Below are 20,233 nucleotides of genomic sequence, written 5' to 3'. Positions count from 1 at the left end.
TTTTCCTGATTATTAGTCCAGTTTGCCATCTGTGACTTTGCTGTTCTCTACTCTTTGATTCCTGCTTTTGTCTACACATTTCATTGTAGTCCACCTTAGTAATTCTTAGGGACTACTTCACTGATGACCTTATGTATATTCTTAACCTTTTGGTTTATTTTTTAAAAAAGCACTATGAAATATGTACAATATAAAAATATTTATTTTTAAAAGTCCTTTCTTGTTGTGTTGGTTGAGTGTGCCAATAAAGACAACAAGGACTCAGATGTCTTTTGTCTTTCTATTTTGTAATCCTTAGCAAGGTGGGCTGCCTGCTTAGCTCCCTCAAGGTCCTAATATGGCTGCCGCAGTTCCAGACGTCGCAGGCAGATGACCAAATCCCAAAGGAGAGTATTGTTTCTCATAGCCTGTATCTTTTTTTTTTTTTTTTTTTTTAAGATGGAGTCTCACTCTGTCGCCCAGGCTGGAGTGCAGTGGCACAATCTCGGCTCACTGCAACCTCCGCCTTCCAGGTTCAAGTGATTCTCCTGCCTCAGCCTCCCAAGTAGGTGGGACTACAGGCGCACGTCACCATGCCCAGCTAATTTTTGTATTTTTAGTAGAGATGGGATTTTGCCATGTTGGCCAGGCTGGTCTCAAGCTCGTGACCTCAGGTGATCCACCCACCTTGGCCTCCCAAAGTGCTGGGATTATAGCCATCGCGCCCAGCTGCCTGTATCTTTTAAAAGAACAAAGAAATTATTTCCAGAAGGTCTTCAACAGATTTTGCCTTAATTCTTATGGTCAGAACATCATTTATTATGTGCTTATTTCCAAAGCAGTCGAGGGAACTGGAATTACAGTAATAGGCTTACCAAATTTTGAACAAAGTTGGCTTTTGGTTGGCAAGGAAAAAATCAGGAAACTAAATATACATAGTGAAATAAATCTGCCACATAAGCCATTCTAATAGGATTGCTAGGTAGGTGGATTGAAGGAGATGAATAGAGAGTGTCACAAAATGACTAGTACTGTACTCTAAAAATATGATCAGGTAATGTTATTTGTTGGAATTCCACCTGTTCTATAACTTTCTGACCAAACATAAAAATATTAAACAGATTTAAGATACCTTTCTCTAAAAAGATTAACGGTATGTGAAAATAAGTAATTGGTTATAATCCATTAGATTCTTCTGAATCTTTTTTTAAAAATCTGTGATTTCCAGAGATAGTCTTTAATCAATTAGATAGAATGTATTTTTTCATTGCACTCTAATGTAACAAGTGTTACATCAAAATAATGCTTCATTATCAATGAAGTGCCCCAGGATTTTGTATGTGAGTAAATATTACCTTGGAATCTTAGTGTTTAACTTTTATATATCACCTCCTCTTTGCCCCCAACAGCCATATCATCTAAGACTTTGGTAGTAAAAAGAATAATTTCTGAAATAATGAAATTACCAGTTGCATTAACCAGCAGCAATTTAAAGTGGACTTCATAGGAAAAAAATTTTTTCCTCTGGTGTTATTTGCCACTGCAGTGTTCTGCAGTGCCCGTTGCGGAGAGACTGATGACTCATTAACTCAGATCGGTTGCCTGTGCTGCCTTTCTGGATTTTTCCTCTTCTACCACAAGGTTTTTGTTTTTGTTTAAATCTTTCACAAATTGGGTGGGGAGGGGCACTCCTTTAATTTGTAACCAAAGAATCTTAGTTGTAAGTCGCATTTACTTTTTATCCTTAAACAAGGTTGAAGTCAAAACAGCTAAAGGCAACATTTTTATATAATCATTGATTTGATTTTTCTATGAGTGCATCTGTGTATACCACACTGCTTTCATGAAAGTATGTAATAAGTATTCCTGCTTTTATTTATTTATTTATTTTTGAGAGTCTCACTCTGTCACCCAGGCTGGAGTGCAGTGGCGCAATCTCTGGTCACTGAAACCTCCACCTCCCGAGTTCAAGCAGTTCTCCTCCACCAGCCTCCCAAGTAGCTGGGACTACAGTTTTGCGTCACCACACCTGGCTAATTTTTGTATTTTTTGGTAGAGACAGGGTTTCACCATTGTTGGCCAGGCTGGTCTTGAACTCCTCACCACAAGTAACCTACTTGCCTTGGCCTCCCAAAGTGCTGAGATTACAGGCATGAACTATCATGCCTGGCCTCATGCTTTTGTTTTTTGAATGTTGGAGAACAACAATAGCTGTATAGCCCGGGCACAGTGGCTTATGCCTGTAATCCCAGCACATTGGGAAGCCAAGGCGGGTGGATCACCTGAGGTCAGCAGTTCCAGGCTAGCCTGGTCAACTTGAGGAAATCCTGTCTCTACTAAAAATGCAAAAAATTAGCCAGGCATGGTGGCTTGTGCCTATAGTCGCAGCTACTTGGGAGGCTGAGACACAAGAATCGCTTGAACCTGGAAGGTGGACATTGCAGTGAGCCGACATCGTGCCACCGCACTCCAGCCTGGGTAGCAGACTGAGACTCTGTCTCAAAAAAAAAGAAAAAGAAAATCAATAGCTGTATATTGTCTTAAGAAGGAGTTATTAAATAGCCTGTAAAGCTATTTTATGTAGCATTAAATCATATCATAGTTTGGACCTTATAGAGATTTGGGATAAAATTTAACTTTCAGGCCAGGCATGGTAGCTCACGCCTGTTATCCCAGCACTTTGGGAGGCCGAGGCGGGCAGATCACAGGGTCAGGAGTTCAAGACCAGCCTGGCCAATAAGGCGAAACCCCGTCTCTACTAAAAATACAAAAAAATTAGCTGGGTGTGGGGGCGCATGCCTGTAATTCCAGCTACTCGGGAGGCTGAGGCAGTAGCTGGGAGGCAGAGGTTGCAGTGAACCGAGATCACGCCACTACATTCCAGCCTGGGCAACAGAGGGAGACTCCATCTAAAAAAAAAAAAAAAATTAACTTTCAATATAATCTAACTTGCAGTATAATTTGCTTATTGAAAGTTGGTGTTCTAGGAGATTGTTTTAACATTTTTAAAAGCCTATTTTTCACTGAGAGGCATAAGCATTCAATGATGAAGCAGAAGATTTTAGTGGAGTATTTTTAACTATTCACAGATAATAAGGAAGAGTTATAAACAAATTAGTATATTGTATGACCATGCTTACCAAAATGCTATATGTTTAGCCCTATTCAGTCATCAGGTCACTATAGTATGTCTACCTGATGAGTAATTTTTATTTCACTGTGGGGGAAAAACACTTGCATCTTTTTCTCTCTCTTTTTGAGACAGAGTCTCGCTCTGTCGCCCAGGCTGGAGTGCAGTGGCATGATCTCCGTCTCAAAAAAAAAAAAAAAAAACAAATGGACAAAAATGCTTGGAAGTTTACACTTTAAAACTCGTGTTTTCATAATTATTATGAAAGATGTGGTAAGAGCAGATTTCAGGATGTATTTACAACCACCTCTCTGTATAAACACAATGGAGTAGAGAAAATTAAATTACTCAGAATCATCATCATTTTTTTCTCCACTTAATATTGGCTTTTTTTTTTTTTTTTTTTTTTTTTTTTTCGAGATGGAGTCTCACTCTGTCACCCAGGCTGGAGTGCAGTGGCGCGATCTCGGCTCACTGCAGTCTCTGCCTCCTGGGTTCAAGCAATTCTCTTGCCTCAGCCTCATGAGTAGTTGGGATTACAGGCGCGCGCCACCACTCCTGGCTAATTTTTTTGTATTTTTAGTAGAGACGGGGTTTCACCATGTTGGTCAGGCTGGTCTCAAACTCCTGACTTCCTGATCCACCCACCTTGGCCCCCCAAAGTGCTGGGATTGCAGGTGTGAGCCACCATGCCTGGCCAATATTGGCTTTTTAAAAAGGACAGTCATCTTGGTTTGCTAATACAAGAATATTCACCAAATTAATGCAAATTTATGGATCTGGTGACAATTATCTTTAGGTAAATTTGTAGAATTATCACTAGGACTCTAGGTTCTCTTATTAGTATGATGTCACTTCCTAAAGTCTGCTGTCTTTGGCATAAATTAAATAATATGTGCCTAAAAATTAAAGAGTTAAAAACTATAGAATCATTAAAATTCTCATGTTGGCTAGGATTTTCCAGCTGACTGCTAAACCCACAAGACAGCTGAATCATGAACAAACCCGTTTGGTTTCCGCTAATCATTGCTCATACATTTGGAGGCATGCACTGTTTAGTCTTAAAGGGAAAGTATGTAAATACTTGTTTTAAAAAATCAGAACAGACATTGTTATTCCCTCATAAACTTTAGAATACCTTCCTGAACCACAGATTTCAACCATCTGTAGGGAAGCTTTACTAGATACTCTGATGCCTCATTGTTCATCCCTCCAAGTCTCAGCTTAACCTCCCGTTAAGTCACTTTCATCCTGCCCAACTCTAGGTTAGATGCCGTTGCTTTATGCTCTTCTAAATCTCCAGCCTATAGTACTCCTAAGAGAGCACATATGTCACCTTATGAGAACTACCTGTTTGTCTTTTCATCCCACTATGCCAGAAGATCCTTGAGGGAAAGACTGTGTCTTACTTCATTATATTTTCCATCTATAATACAGCAGCTGGCACATCATCAATGCTTAAAAAAAATACAGTTGATCTTAGAAAATAAAGTTATGATAAAATGCATCTGATAATTAGGAAAAAAAAAAAACTAGCCAAGCGACTAGATTTGGTTCAAGATAAGAACTATCTACCACATCCCAGAATGTGAAAAAGAAACAGGTTGCTATAGCAGTCTACCGTAAACAGGGAAATTTCTTGGTATGCTCTCGTATATTCTCTGAAATCCAAAAAAAACTAGCTAAGTGACTAGATTTGGTTCAACATAAGAACTACTAGATTTGGTAGCAAGATAAGAATCACTGGACACTTTAGAAAAAAGGCGATCTTAGCTTATATTAATAGAATGAAATTAGTAGTCATCAGTATTACTTTTCTGTTAGGCGTCTCACAAAAACCCCATTAGAATTTACAGATGAAACTGAGGCTCAAAAGGATGAAACAATTTGATTTGCCTAAGGACACAACTTATAAATTCAAAGTCTTCAAACCATGGCATTTGTCTCTCAATACAAAGAAGCATTTGCTGGGCGCGGTGGCTCACGCCTGTAATCCCAGCACTTTGGGATTATAGGTGGGCAGATCACTTGAGGTCAGGAGTTCGAGACCAGTCTGGCCAACATGGTGAAACCCTATCTCTACTAAAAATACAAAAATTAGCTGGGCATAGTGGCGCACACTGTAGTCCCAGCTACTCAGGAGGCTGAGGCACAAGAATCACTTGAACCTCAGAGGTGGAGGTTGCAGTGAGCTGAGATTGCACCACTGCACTCCAGCCTGGGTGACAGAGTGAGACCCTGTCTCAAAAAAAGAAAAAAAAAAAGCAGCATTCAGAATAGATGAAGTAGTACTCTTCAGTACTCACTCATACAGCATCTAGAACGTTGTTTTATTTGTACTATTTAAAAGAAATATTGACCTTGTGAAATACTTCTAGAAAAGGGTAGTCTCAGGAGTGAAGGATCTGAAAAGATTATACTTTGAGGGACAGTGGAAGGCACAAAAGAGAATGTGCTTGGAGAGGAAACATACTTTGTATGGCTATAGTAATTGGAAAAAATAGGGCCAAAGGATAGAAGTTAAGGGAAGTAGCTTTAGGTTGGATGTGAGATAGTATTTCTAAAAACAGAATGGCTTTTTCCAAATTCAGGACCTATATTCAAATAATGTTACTGATGACATTTTTGTAAGCATATTACATTTCACAAGGAACTTTTTTTCTTTTTTTTTTTTGAGATGGAGTTTTGTTTTTGTTGCCCAGGCTGGAATGCAGTGGTGCAGTCTTGGCTCACTGCAACCTCCACCTCCCGGGTTCAAGCAATTCTCCTGCCTCAGCCTCCTGAGTAGCTGGAATTACAGGCGCCCACCACCACACCCAGCTAATTTTTGTATTTTTAGTAGAGACAGGGTTTTGCCGTGTTGGCTAGGCCGGTCTCGAACTTCTGACCTCAAGTGATTTGCCTACCTTGGCCCCCCAAAGTGCTGGAATTACAGGCATGAGCCACTGCACCCAGACACAAGGAACATTTAAGCAAATTTGTAATGCAATCACAAGTCTGGGGTATGTGGTAGCATTATTACTGTTTTTCAAATGCAGATATTAAGAGATTTTGATTTGTCGAAGATGTTCTGCAGCATGTTATTGGTAGGACCAGGATGTGATCCCAAGTCTGCTGACCTAAGATCTCATGCTGTTTCCACTTTAATAGGCAGATGACCATGTATCATGAGTGCTATAGAGGAAATACCCATATTTGGGGAGGAACTTAGACTGTGTATGATTGTCAGTTTCTTTTCTGATTTTGAAAATCTTTGATTTTCTGAAGATTGAAATTTCACCTCATTCACTTGTTCACTACTTCTTTGAAGACTTTTCCCAACCTATTGTCCGATTAAATATGTTTGTCGTTAAATCTTCTGTTTTCCCCCGTATTATCTCACAGTTTCTAGAAAGTCTCGTTCTGTCTCTTTAGATTCCAGTGTTTTACAGTCCCATGCCTGCTCTTAATGACTTCTTCTACTGTATCTTCAGGAAGCCAAAAATCCTAATAAATTTCCGCCAGGCGCGGTGGCTCATGTCAGTAATCCCAGAACTTTGGGAGGCCGAGGCAGGCAGATCACTTGAGCCCAGGAGTTTGAGGCCAATCTGGGCAACATGGTGAAACCCTGTCTCTACAATAAATGTAAAAATTAGCTGGGTGTGGTGGCATGTGCTTGTCACGCCAACTACTGGGTGGGGTGGGGACGGGGGCGGCTGAGGTGATCACTTGAGCCCAGGAGGTCAAGGCTGCAGTGCGCTATGATCGCGCCACTGCACTCCAGCCTGCGTGACAGCAAGAACTTGTCTCAAAAAAAACAAAAACAAAAATTTACTTTACAGCTACCTGTTCACTATACTTCATCCACATTGGTGTACACTTCTGCAAGTTGGAATCAGTTTCTCCTCTGCTCCCAAGGTGGTGTTTGTACCTCAATTGAGCATTTAAGTCATTTTGTTTTACTATACAGCTATTTAAAGCTTCAAAAGCTCTGTAAACATACAATAAATGGAGTTCCATTGACATTCAAGCCTTACCTATTTCCAGAGCTGCTTCAACTTATCCTGCCTCCCCTACTTTAATTCTGTTAAAGTAGTTGAACACTATTCTTCTCATAATAGTTCTCCCTCAATCTTCAGTAATTTCCTTGTGTTTATAGGATAAAGTCCACTTGTTATTTTGGCAGTCAGTTCAAGATCCACAAGTTAGTCTTTACCCTTACATCCTTATTTCTCACTGCTGCTTTAATATAGTCTTTATACCAGTCAGGCTGGTCTGTTCACTATTCCTGAATGTTTTTCTCCATTCTTTTGTTACTGGCACCCCCTCTACCCTCTGCAGTGTCTTTGCTACCTTTCTTTTTCTACTGTGTGCAAATTCTACCTGACCTTCAAGATATCTTCTCTAAACATTCTAATCTTTGAACTTTTAGTAAATAAGGGTATACTATTTGGTACTTTATCACTTATTGATCTATGAGTCTTTCTTCATGGTTAATTTTGGACATTATTTAGCTTTTCATGTGTACATGTATTTCATCTCCCTCATTAAATTGGTAATAGTTATTAAGGTAGATCAGCAGTCACAAATAAACTTTCTCCTTTGGAATCTGTTACCAGTTTTCAATGTGAACTTGGATGGTTCCTGTTTTTTAAATTATATATCTATAAAGTAAGAGGTTGAAATGAATTTCTTAAACTATTCTGTGTGTTCCACTAAAAGAGAAAAGGAAAAACACTCCTAGTTAAAATTTAAAGATAGGTAATAAATAAATACCTTTAAGGAGTAAAATATATCGTTTGATACATTGTGAAAAGTGCTATGGTATAAAATAAAGTAGGGAAGGAGGAAGGATGTTCCAGTTTTAAATAAATGGACAGAGAAGCCTCATGGAGAAGGTGATGTTTGAGTAAAGATCTGAAGGAGTGCTGAACATGGTGGCTCACACCTATAGTCCCAACACTTCGGGAGGCTAAGGCCAGAGAATCACTTGAGCCCAGGAGTTTAAGACTGGCCTAGGCAACATACTGAGATCCTATCTTCACAGAAAATAAAATAAAATTAGCCAGGTGTGGTAGCACACACCTGTGGTCCCAGGTACTAGGGAGGATGAGGTGAGAGGATCTCTTGAGCCCAGGAAGTTGAGTTGGCCGTGAGCCATGATCACACCATTACACTCCCGCCTAATCGACGGAACCAGACCGTGTTAGAAAAAAAGACCTGAAGGAGGTGTAGGAGCAGATACCTTGGAGAATAACATTCTAAGCAGAGGAAACAACCTGTACAAAGGCCCTGAGGTAGAATGTGCTTGTGTTTTTGAGAACTGACCAAGAATTCAATATGTATCTGCAACATGATTAAGTGAAAGAGTAGCTGGATAAGTCAGAGAGGTCATTGAGGATGGGCTTGTTGTAGGGGTGGATAAGTCATTGAAAAGACTTCACATTTTTTGTTATAGTTACCGATATTTCCTATGAAATACCTCACATAGAGATATAATTCAGTTGTGATAAAACCATCGAGCATCCAGGAATAGGGTAGTTTTAACTACATTTTAGGAATTTTGGCTGGGTTCAGTGGCTGGCTCACGTCTGTAGTCCCAGCATTTTGGGAGGCTGAGGTGGGTGGATCACTTGAGGTCGCGAGTTTGAGACCAGCCTGGCCAACGTGGCAAAACCCTGTCTCTACTAAAAATACAAAGACTAGCCAGGTGTGGTCACATGCACCTGTAATTCCAGCTACCCTGGAGGGTGAGGCACAGGAATTGCTTGAACTGGGGAGGCAGAGGTTGCAGTGAGCAGAGATCCCTCTACTGCACTCCAGCCTGGGTGGTGGAGTTAGACTGTCTCAAAAAAAAGAAAAAAAAAAAAGACTAGCTGGGCATGGTGGTACACACCTGTAGTCATAGCTACTTGGGAGGCTGAGGCAGGAGGATCGCTAGAGTCCAGGAGTCTGAGGCTGCAGTGAGCTATGACTGTACCACCACACTCCAGCCTGGGTGACAGAGAGCCTCTTAAAAAATTTTTTTAAATTAAGGAAAAGAGAATTTTTATATTCTACTTTGAAGAAGTATAATAACTCAAGAATACACCAAAGATGAGAGTGGTCTCATCTTAGTGGACTACCTATATTTTGGTTCTTTTGCTTTAGGGTTTATAATTATAATTTATTTATTTATTTATTTATTTACCATAGGTAAACGAACATGGATTTTTCCAAGCTACCCAAAATACTTGACGAAGATAAAGAAAGCACATTTGGTTATGTGCATGGGGTCTCAGGACCTGGTAAGTAATACATCATAATCTCAAAATAAGGATATCTAACTTTGATTAATGTCTTTTCAAAATATTTTACATAGAAATATACAACTTTCTGTTTACCCACATAAATTCTGTTTGTCCTTAGGCGATCTCATAGTGACTATAAGACCGAAGTAGAATCTCTATCATAAGGGCTCATCTAGCATTGATTATCTAAATTTGATAATTATTGAGGTGCTACTTTGTGATATCCTGTTTATAATTATGTAAATGTTCAATCAGTGTTCAGTTTTATATGTCTTAATTTTTTGTTAAATTTGAGGTAAAAAAACTATGAAGTTTATAGCTTTTAATATGTAATGTCTTGCATATGGCAGGCATTCAGTAAATGTTAATTTGCTTTGAACTTTAATAATTCAAATGCTCAGAGCATTTCTCAGCAATATTAGCTTTTGCCCTTTGCATTTATGAAACTTTCTGAATGGTTATTTTTTTTTTTTTTATTTTTTTTTGAGACGGAGTCTTGCTCTGTCCCCCAGGCCGGTGTGCAGTGGCACAATCTCGGCTCACTGCAAACTCCATCTCCCGGGTTCCTGCCCTTCTCCTGCCTCAGCCTCCTGAATAACTGGGACTACAGGCACCCGCCACCATGCCCGGCTAATTTTTTGTATTTTTAGTAGAGACGGGGTTTCACTGTGTTAGCCAGGATGGTCTCAATCTCCTGACCTCGTGATCCGCCCGCCTTGGCCTCCCAAAGTGCTGGGATTACAGGCATAAGCCACCAGGCCCGGCCTTGAATGGTTATTTTAAGTATCACATTATTAACTACCTGTGGGAAAGAAGTCTTAGGACCCAAACTTTATGTGCATTCTGCCAAAACATGGAGTGCTGCTTTTTAAATAATAAATCTTATGCCAGTATTTGTTTTGTTATTGAATACTCCCACTACAAAATGTGATTCACGGTCACGGTTGCTCTAAGTAAAACCTACTCAGTGATATATTATCCTTAAAACCTCATGCTATATAGTCTTTTTCTTGTTCTAGTTACAGTAGTGGTGGTGACAGTTTTTTGATGTTTACGCAAGTGAAGACTGTCAGTCACTGTGCCTCTTTTTTTTCCCCCAAGAACTTGGTGTTTGAGCTTGATTTCATTGGCAAGTCATTAAAAGGTTATCAGTATCTTTTGCCATGCAGAGAAATAATTGTCCTCTCAATGATCATTAGGGTCTTCAGGACGGACAGGCTAAACCCAAGAACTTTTAGAGAAAAGGCAAAAGAACATCAAAGAGTTTAGGAAAAAATATTCTGTGAAACTGTGTAGTAAACTCCTCCTGGAAACAATTTTTATTTTTTTTATTTAATTTTTTAAAATTTTACTTTAAGTTCTGGGATACATGTGCAGAAAGTGTAGGTTTGTTACATAGGTATACATGTGCCATGGTGGCTTGCTGCACCTATCAACCTGTTATCTAGGTTTTAAGCCCCACATGTGTTAGGTATTTGTCCTAATGCTCTCCCTCCCCTTGCCTCCTGCAATTTTTAATTCTTAAGTACTTAATAAGGTAACGGAACAATGGCATCCTTTTTTGGCTTATGAAATACGATTTTTAAATTTCATTATCTCTGGTATTTCAGTGCATCTTAATTCTTAAGTAGTCAGCATAGAGGTAAATATTTGTAGAGTGAATAAGTCTTCATTGTTTTTAACACAGGTTAATTAACTCATAAAACTTTAATAGTTTCCACTGAAGTATTACCTATTACATAGTTCTAATCAGTTGTATCAGAAGGCTAAATATTAAAAATTGGTTTATTCTTACACGTGTCTAAAAATATGACAACCTTCCCTCCCTGCTAGAAAAGTAATTTTTGCTTACTAGACCACGTGGTCCAAAATAGTAAGTTCAGTAAATGGAATTCCATTGACAATTTCTTACCCAATGGTGGTGACTGATTATAAATATCCTTATGGCCTATGAAAAAAATTTTGTAGATGTGTGTGTGAGTTTTTCTAGTAGAGCTATTATTAGTTTTTGAAAAGGGTCCATGTCCCAGAAGAGTTTTAAGAACCACTGCTGTAAGTTATTAGAAAGTAAAGATGTTGCTTTAGGTCTGTCTCTCAAAGGAAATGGTAACAGCACAACAAAGTGATAATTGTGTGGCATTCCGCCATACTACTAGCCAAACCATTTATTCCAATTTCTACTTTTAATAGTTTTTTTATTGTTCCAAAGCCTTCACTCTATGTATCATAGCAACCCTCAGAACATACCTGAATCCTACCAGGTAAGTTTGCCATGCAGAACTTGAAATGTTTGAAAAGTTTTCATGTATATTACGTAAATAAATAATCTTTGGCTTACCTCTTTATATTATACACTAAAAATATATCTGTGTGAAACTACCAGTATGTTCCATAGTAGGTTTTTATCCTTCTTATGAATATATGAGAGAGGCACAATACTGGGTTTATTGGGTGTTTTAATTATTTGTGACTATTCACAGAGCACCAGAGTCTTAAGTCATCAAAATAGTCTTTTGTTCTCTTCAGTGGTTACAGCCTGTGACATGGCAGGTGCAGCCATGTATGAGCTGGTGAGAGTGGGCCACAGCGAGTTGGTTGGAGAGATTATTCGATTGGAGGGTGACATGGCTACTATTCAGGTGTATGAAGAAACTTGTATCCTTTTCGGGTCAATTTCCTGCCACTTTCTGTATTTCAAAATTTAAGGATTTAGGCCAGACATAATAGTGCCTCACACCTGTAATCCTGGCACTTTGGGAGGTAGGCAGGTGGATCACCTGAGGTCAGGAATTTGAGACCAGCCTGGCCAACATGGTTAAACTCCGTCGCTAATAAAAATACAAAAATCAGCTGGGCGTAGTGGCAGGTGCCTGTAATCCCAGCCACTTGGGAGGCTGAGGCAGGGGAATCACTTGAACCCTGGAGGTGGGAGGTTGCAGTGAGCCGAGATCGCACCACTGCACTCCAGCCTGGGCGACAGAGTGAGACTCCATCTCAGAAAAGAAAAAAAAAAATTAAGGATTTAAGCCAAAGGTGGAAGCAGCAAAGCAGCAACAACTAATGATATTAGAAGCATGAAATGCTGGTGTTATGAAGAGACCTGAATTATGCAGGAGTATGTTAAAGAAAGAGAGAAAACTACTATGAATTAGTACTCTTATTTTAAGAAATTAGTATCTTCTGAACTTTCATTGCTCTTACTGCTTCAGTAATTCATGAACTTCAGGGGGACCAAGTGAATTTTTTCTTCAGTGGGACGCATATTGTAGAAGAAAGCGTAAACAGAGTAGCAATATTGACTTGTGAGGTTAAAATTCTCCAATTATGATTTCAGTTTAAAATAGTCCACAAATAAATCGATCACCACTCTTCTGATAGCACTGAGTGACATATTACATTTCAGTTTTATTACTAGGAAAGCTTTACTATTTGGTTATCATAATTTTGGCTTTTAAACATAGTATTTATTTTCAATTTTCTATGAAAAATAAAGGGTTAAGCCTAGTGAAGAAAAATCACTTTTTTTAGTGCTTCTATCTTTGTTTTACTTTGATTCTCAAAATCAGCATTAATTCTTTGAGTATTTAATCAAGATTTATTTGGTACGATGTTTTTGCCATTCTAAAACGCATGCAGATAACTAGTCTCTATAGTATTAGGTGCCAATTTAAAATAAAATCATCTAGAAATTTTAAATAAAAATAGAAGTTTTTGTAGCTATGAAATCGTGACTAATCAAATATTTTTTCTATTGTTACTTTTTAAATTTGTTTAATCTTTTTCATGGCTTGAAGATTTAAAATAAATGAAAATGTAAACAGTGACAACCCTCCTTGCCTTTGTTGTCTTGTATCTAGCCATTTATCAAAACACATACACACCTCCATGCACACATGCAACCACATTTATAGCTCCCTTTATTGTATATCCTTCTAGTTTAGTAATTACATACATGAGCAAATACAAATATTTGTATTTTTCTTTCCTTTTTCTCTACATATATATGAGTTTTTTGTTTGTTTGTTTGTTTTTTGAGACGGAGTCTTGCTCTGTCGCCCAGGCTGGAGTGCAGTAGCATGGTCTCGGCTTACTGCAACCTCCGCCTCCCGGTTTGAGCAATTCTCTGCCTCAGCCTTCCAAGTAGCTGGGATTACAGGCACGTGCCACCATGCCTGGCTAATTTTTTGTATTTTTAGTAGAGATGGGGTTTCACCATCTTGGCCAGGCTGGTCTTGAACGCCTGACCTCACGATCCACCTGCCCCGGCCTCCCAAGATATTATATTATGTGTACTGTTATACACCTTGCTTTTTTTCACTTAAAAGTATGTGTATTCTAGAAGATAAATAGATATGTGATGAATATAGTAAAATGTTAGAGGTAGGATCTAGCTGGTAGAGATTGGGAGTCCACTGTAAAATTCTTTCAACTTTGTGGTTCTGAAAATTTTCATAATCAAAATTGGAAATGAAAATACATAGTTTAGAGAGATTTCTAGAGGAATTCATGATAACTCTGGTTCTTTTTTTTACAGCCATATAACAATTCCATCATATAAATGTACCATTATTTACTTATCAATGTCTTAATTATAGAAGTTTTGGTTTCTAGATTTTGGTTGTTATAAACAGTGCTACATTGTAAGTATATTAAGAATTCACAGAAGTTGGATCCCTAGGTCACGGCTTACCCATTTTGAATTTTGATAAATGTTGCTAAATTGCTCTCAGGAAAAGTTATACTGATTTTACTCCTGTCAACTAATGTGTGAGAATAAAGTGGACTCATTATGCTTATTTCTATGTTTATTCTTATTTGTATGTTTTCAAAATAACTTTATTCTTAAGATTTTAGGTTTTGTCCAAGTACTAATACCCTTATTAGGGGACTGATGTTCCTCAGCAGTATATGTGAAGCAATGTATTAACGAGAGAGTTTTGCTTCTGTTTTTAGCCCTGTGGTTCCCAAACTTTGCAGAGGCATTCTGAGAAGCTGCAGCAAACTCATGTGGTGCCAGGATATTTAAAACTTTTGAGGCAAACACAGGAATGTTAGACATATTGTCAGATACCACATGAACTAGTAGCTTGAGATAATAAACAGTTTCATTATGTTGCTGTACTATATTTTTGTCAATGATGTCATATCTTTGCAAAGCTGAGTTTTTGGCAGTTGCTAAGCTACAAAAGCAAGTATCATGTGAAAATCAAAATGGAACAGGTTTCCAATCTGATTGCAAGATTGGAAAATTATATAGTTCCCCAAGGGCATACACATTCATAAGAATTATGGATATTTAGGACTGAAATTAATATTATTTTTTCTTTCAACTTCTGCATATATTTTTTTCAAATTGCTACTCAGTTGTTAGGATGTATATACATATTAGGTTGTTTAGATATAACTGTTTAATAAATGCAAGTGTTAGATATATCTTTTTTCCTGGGACACTGAAAAAAATTACTGAAAACACTACAAATCCTGTGGACTGAGAAAGTTTGGGAACTTCTGTTTTCACTTCTTGAGTGGCATTTCCTTGTTAAACTGTGGTATTTCCTGTTAATAGTGTCTTTAAACCTTCATAGTAGGTTTTCCTTAGCTGCTGTTTTTAGCTGGTGTGTCTGTTGGAGATCCCGTACTTCGCACTGGTAAACCCCTCTCTGTAGAGCTTGGTCCTGGCATTATGGGCGCCATTTTTGATGGTATTCAAAGACCTTTGTCGGATATCAGCAGTCAGACCCAAAGCATCTACATCCCCAGAGGAGTAAACGTGTCTGCTCTTAGCAGAGATATCAAATGGGACTTTACACCTTGCAAAAACCTACGGGTATGTCTATGTAACCAAGAATTTCTGAAGTTATTGAAAGAATATAAAATGAATGTTTAATAAACTACGTTGTACTCTTAGTCCAAATAAAAGTAGACTACAGAAGGATAGTTTAAAGTTTTTCTTAACTCTACTTCATGGGATTTTAGAACTAATGTTTTATTGATAAATCAGGTAATTGATTTAAATTATAGCAGCAGGGGCAAGTCTACTTGACATTTATTTGAAAATTAAACAGCAAATACATTTATTCTCTAGGTTGGTAGTCATATCACTGGCGGAGACATTTATGGAATTGTCAGTGAGAACTCACTTATCAAACACAAAATCATGTTACCCCCACGAAACAGAGGAACTGTAACTTACATTGCTCCACCTGGGAATTATGATACCTCTGTAAGTATCATTTAAACTTTATCCTGCAGAGTGCCTCTATTTTTGTATGATAGCTGCCCAGTTTTAGTGCCCTAAGTAATTAAAGAATTGATATTTAATATATAAGTTTTGAGTAACTCATAATTTTTGAAGGTTTTTGTTTGTTTATTTTTAACTTGGATTTAGGGATGAAAAAGCAGAACATAGTATTTCTTTTTAAAGAAATGTAACAGTTTTCTACCGTATTAGCCGATGCTACATTTATTTAAAGCCCTAATTGTTTAGGCATAGAATAGACTTTGATTTTAATGGTGTATTAATATTCACATAATAATTATATAATGGGACCGGGCATGTAGGCTCACGCCTGTAATCCCAACACTTTGGGAGGGTGAGATGGGCGGAGCATGAGGTCAGGAGATCGAGACCAGCCTGACCAACATGGTGAAACCCTGCCTCTACTAAAAATACAAAAATTAGCCAGACGTGGTGGCGCACGTCTGTAATCCCAGCCACTCAGGAGGCTGAGGCAGGAAAATCGCTTGAACCTGGGAGGCGGAGGTTGCAGTGAGCTGAGATCACGCCATTGTACTCCAGCCTGGGTGACAGAGTGACACTCCATCACAAAAAATAAAAATAATTAGTATTATTATTATATAATGGATTATTTGAATTCTATTTTTTTCTTTTTTTCTTTTTTTGAGACAGGGTCTTGCTGTGTTGCCCAGACTGGAGTGCAGTGGTGCAATCATAGCTCACTGTAGCCTCAACCTGCTGGGCTCAAGCAATTCTATCACCTCAGCCTCCCGAGTACCTGGGACCACGGGCACGTGCCACCATGCCCAATTAATTTTTTTTTTTTTTTTTTTTTGTGATGGACTCTTGCTCTGTCACCAGGCTAGAGTGCAGTGGTGCAATCTTGGCTCACTGCACCCTCTGCCTCCTGGGTTCAAGCGATTCTCCCACCTCAGCCTTTCAAGTAGCTGGGATTACAGGCCTTTACTTATATTTAACTATTTCTTTGTTGCTTAATATACTTCTTTCTTTTTTTTTTGGTTTAGGAGATGGGGTGTCACTATGTTGCCCAGGGTGCTGGAACTACTGGGCTTAAGCAATCCTCCTGCCTCAGTTTTCTGAGAAGCTGGGATTACAGTCATAAGCCTGATATACTCCTTTCTAACCCAGAAATTTTGTTTTTAATTATTAAAAAAGTAATAAATGCACCAGATTAAAAAAAAAAAGCTAGGACTATATATAATTAATTAATAATGAAAAGTATAAATCTCCCTTTGCACTTACATGTATCACCTTCCTAACCCCAAGGAGAATCGGGTTACTTTGATTTTGAAGGAAGAAATGTTCACAAATTTGACCATACTAAAATCCTACTGTATTTCTATAGGATGTTGTCTTGGAGCTTGAATTTGAAGGTGTAAAAGAGAAGTTCACCATGGTGCAAGTATGGCCTGTACGTCAAGTTCGACCTGTCACTGAGAAGCTGCCAGCCAATCATCCTCTGTTGACTGGCCAGAGAGTCCTTGATGCCCTTTTTCCGTAAGTTTGAGATGTGTCCCACGATTTTCCCTCAGAGTTATTATATGTGCTTATGTCTTTTTTATCTTTATAGGAAAGGGCTTATGTGTTTAACACTATAATACATTTTATCTAGAGTAATAATGGTGAATTGAATATTTTTATCTATTGCTAGCACTTATAAATTTAAACCATTGAAGATTTACTTTTTTCATGGTTGCCCACAGAAAGCATTATTTCTGAAACTTTTCTGGAAAAATTAAATTTTCTGAAGAAAATCTGTACCAAAACATTTACTTTTTTCATGGTTGCCCACAGAAAGCATTATTTCTGAAACTTTTCTGGAAAAATTAAATTTTCTGAAGAAAATCTGTACCAAAACATTTACTTTTTTCGTGGTTGCCCACAGAAAGCATTATTTTTTTTTTTTTTTTTAGAGACAGGATCTCACTCTGTCACCCAGGCTAGAGTGCAGTGGCATGATCTCAGCTCACTGCAACCTCTGCCTCCCAGCTCAAGCAATCCTCCTTCTGCCTCACTCTCTCGAGTAGCTGGGACCACAGGCATGCACCACCACACCTGGCTAATTTTTTGTGTTTTTGGTAGAGACCAGGTTTGACTATGTTGCCTAGGCTGATCTCAAACTTTTGAGCTCAAGCAATCCACCTGCCTTGGCCTCCCAAAGTACTAGGATTATAGGCGTGAGCCACTGCACCCGGCCACCATGTTTCTTAAGTTATCCTAGACTGGGAACCAAGACAGAAGCCCCACCCAAATAACTGGGATAACATTTGGAAGAGGGAAAGAAAATAGTACAGAATGTGCTTCTAAGTGCTGTAGTGTACTCATAGCTCTGCAGAAACAAGGCTTTCATCTGATTTTTGGTGAAGGAAATCTCTGTAGTCGTCACGGAATCCAGGGGATCAGTTTAGTCCCAAACTCCATACCTGGGATAAATCAAACTGAGAAGCAAGCAACATGAATACCTAACTTTAAGTTTGATGCTGGATCTACTTCTAGATTTAAAATTATTAAATAATTCAGATGACAGAGCAAGGGGGAAAATGCCCTGTTTCATGGCAAAGAAGTAAATACTCCAATATCTGTAGCTTTCAACTGATGTCTGTTTTTGGCTTAAGCCTCTCTGTAACCAATTATATAATTTTATGGTAAACTGATTTTGTGATGTACAAAGTTCAAATGATTCAAGTATAAATTATTACCAAGCAATTTATTGTGTCACTCAATAAACCAAAAGCATGCACAGGAATAGATCTCCCAGCATAAAAGATGTATTTAATTTATTTGCATGTGTAACTTTTTAAAAATAAAGAATTGTAGTATAATTTTTAAAAAATAGTAGGTTTATGTCACCATAAATTGATGATTTCTATGAAAAGTAATGGCAAAAACCGTCATTATTTTTGCACAGACCTAAATAAAATCAACTGGGCTTTCTCTGCTGCCCAGCAATCTTTCTTAATTTGTTGTCTGCTCTTTCCATTTTCTACGACTGCTTGAAAACCATAAACCATCTCCTATCTCTGTCTCTTTCTCCCTCTGTCTCTCTAAGAGACAGTTTATCACTCTGTGACCCAGGCTGGAATGCAATGGCTAGATCATAGTTCACGGTAACCTCAAACTCCAGGGCTCCAGTTATCCTCCTACCCCAGCCTTCTGAATATCTAGGCCATGGGCATGCACCACCATGCCCTTCTAATTTCTAAATTTTTTTATAGAGACAGGGTCTCGCTCTTTTGCCCAGGCTGGACTTGGGCTCAGGCAGTCCTCCCACCTCAGTCTCCCAAAGCATTGGGATTACAGGCATAAGCCTCTGTGCCTAGCCTTATTTTATCTTATTATTTTCATATATCCCTCTTCTCCAGTTTATGGAATATATTTCGTAGTGCTTTTTCTTTCTTTAACTTGTGTTTTTGTGTTCCTTACCTACTTTATTTTTATTTATTTTTATTTTTTTTGAGATGGAGTTTTTTGCTTTGTCACCTAGGCTATAGTGCAAAGGTGCGATCTCGACTCACTGCAACCTCTGCCTCCCAGGTTCAAGCGATTCTCCTGCCCCAGCCTCCAGAGTAGCTGGGATTACAGGTGCCCACCACCACGCCCGGCTAATTTTTCTTTTTTTTTGTAATTTTAGTAGAGATGGGGTTTCACCATGTTGGCCAGGCTGGTCTCAAACTCCTGACCTCAGATGATCCACCCTCTTCGGCCCCCAGAAGTGCTGCTGGCATTACAGGTGTGAGTCACCGCACCCGGCCCCTACTTTATTTATTAATATCTGTTAGCAAGTCAAGTAATCCATACTTTGTTTTCTTTGTTTAGGTGTGTCCAGGGAGGAACTACTGCTATCCCTGGAGCCTTTGGCTGTGGAAAGACAGTGATATCACAGTCTCTATCCAAGTATTCTAACAGTGATGTAATCATTTATGTAGGATGTGGTGAAAGAGGAAATGAGATGTCTGAAGTCCTCCGGGACTTCCCAGAGGTCTGTATAAAGCTTCAAATAATATCCTAGAGAAAATACCACTAAACAATGTTCATTGACAATTAATAAAGCTTTGTGTTGGGTCTGGAGCAATGCTGTCATTCGTCAAGGATCTTTAAGGAATTTTAAAATTGTATTTATAATTAATCTGTATATTCAAGAAAAGGAATTTTAATTCTTTTTGTGTGTGTGATGGAGTTTCACTCTTTTTGCCCAGGCTGGAGTGCAGTGGCACTATCTCAGCTCACTGCAACCTCCACCTCCCAGATTCAAGCGATTCTCCTGCCTCAGCCTCCTGAGTAGCTGGGATTACAGGCGCATGCCACCACACCCAGCTAATTTTGTATTTTTAGTAGAGATGGGGTTTCCACCATGTTGGCCAGGCTGGTCTTGAACTCCTGACCTCCAATAATCGACCTACCTCAGCCTCCCAAATTGCTGGGATTATAGGCATGAGCCACCGTGCCCGGCCAGGAATTTTAATTCTTAAGCCAAACACTTGAAAGTTTCTTTTTATGGTCTGGTGGTTTTTACTTATTGAGAGAAAGATGAAATAAAGAAATAAAACATTTATAGATGTGAACTTTACATGTGATTTATGATCTAGATTATTATAG

At 38.5% G+C, this 20,233-nt stretch overlaps 1 protein-coding gene across 4 annotated transcripts in view; it reads left to right on the top strand.

The window, feature by feature from the left end:
* Positions 1–20,233, top strand: part of ATP6V1A (ATPase H+ transporting V1 subunit A) — a 64,650-nt gene that overhangs the window by 23,278 nt on the left and 21,139 nt on the right. For all 4 annotated transcript variants that reach the window (XM_032150144.2, XM_058437493.1, XM_058437494.1 and 1 more), the window contains exons 2-7: positions 9,284–9,375; positions 11,905–12,033; positions 14,991–15,205; positions 15,464–15,601; positions 16,983–17,134; positions 19,454–19,616. In XM_032150144.2, coding sequence (XP_032006035.1) covers positions 9,294–9,375; positions 11,905–12,033; positions 14,991–15,205; positions 15,464–15,601; positions 16,983–17,134; positions 19,454–19,616 — 879 coding nt within the window. In that variant the 5' untranslated portion in view covers positions 9,284–9,293. The remainder of the gene's footprint in view (positions 1–9,283; positions 9,376–11,904; positions 12,034–14,990; positions 15,206–15,463; positions 15,602–16,982; positions 17,135–19,453; positions 19,617–20,233) is intronic.

The sequence above is a fragment of the Hylobates moloch genome, unplaced genomic scaffold (assembly GCF_009828535.3).
Source record: "Hylobates moloch isolate HMO894 unplaced genomic scaffold, HMol_V3 SCAFFOLD_4, whole genome shotgun sequence".
NCBI classification, from domain to species: Eukaryota; Metazoa; Chordata; class Mammalia; order Primates; family Hylobatidae; genus Hylobates; species Hylobates moloch.
Note: the sequence above shows the minus strand (reverse complement) of the source record. Positions and strands in the feature narration are given on the sequence as shown.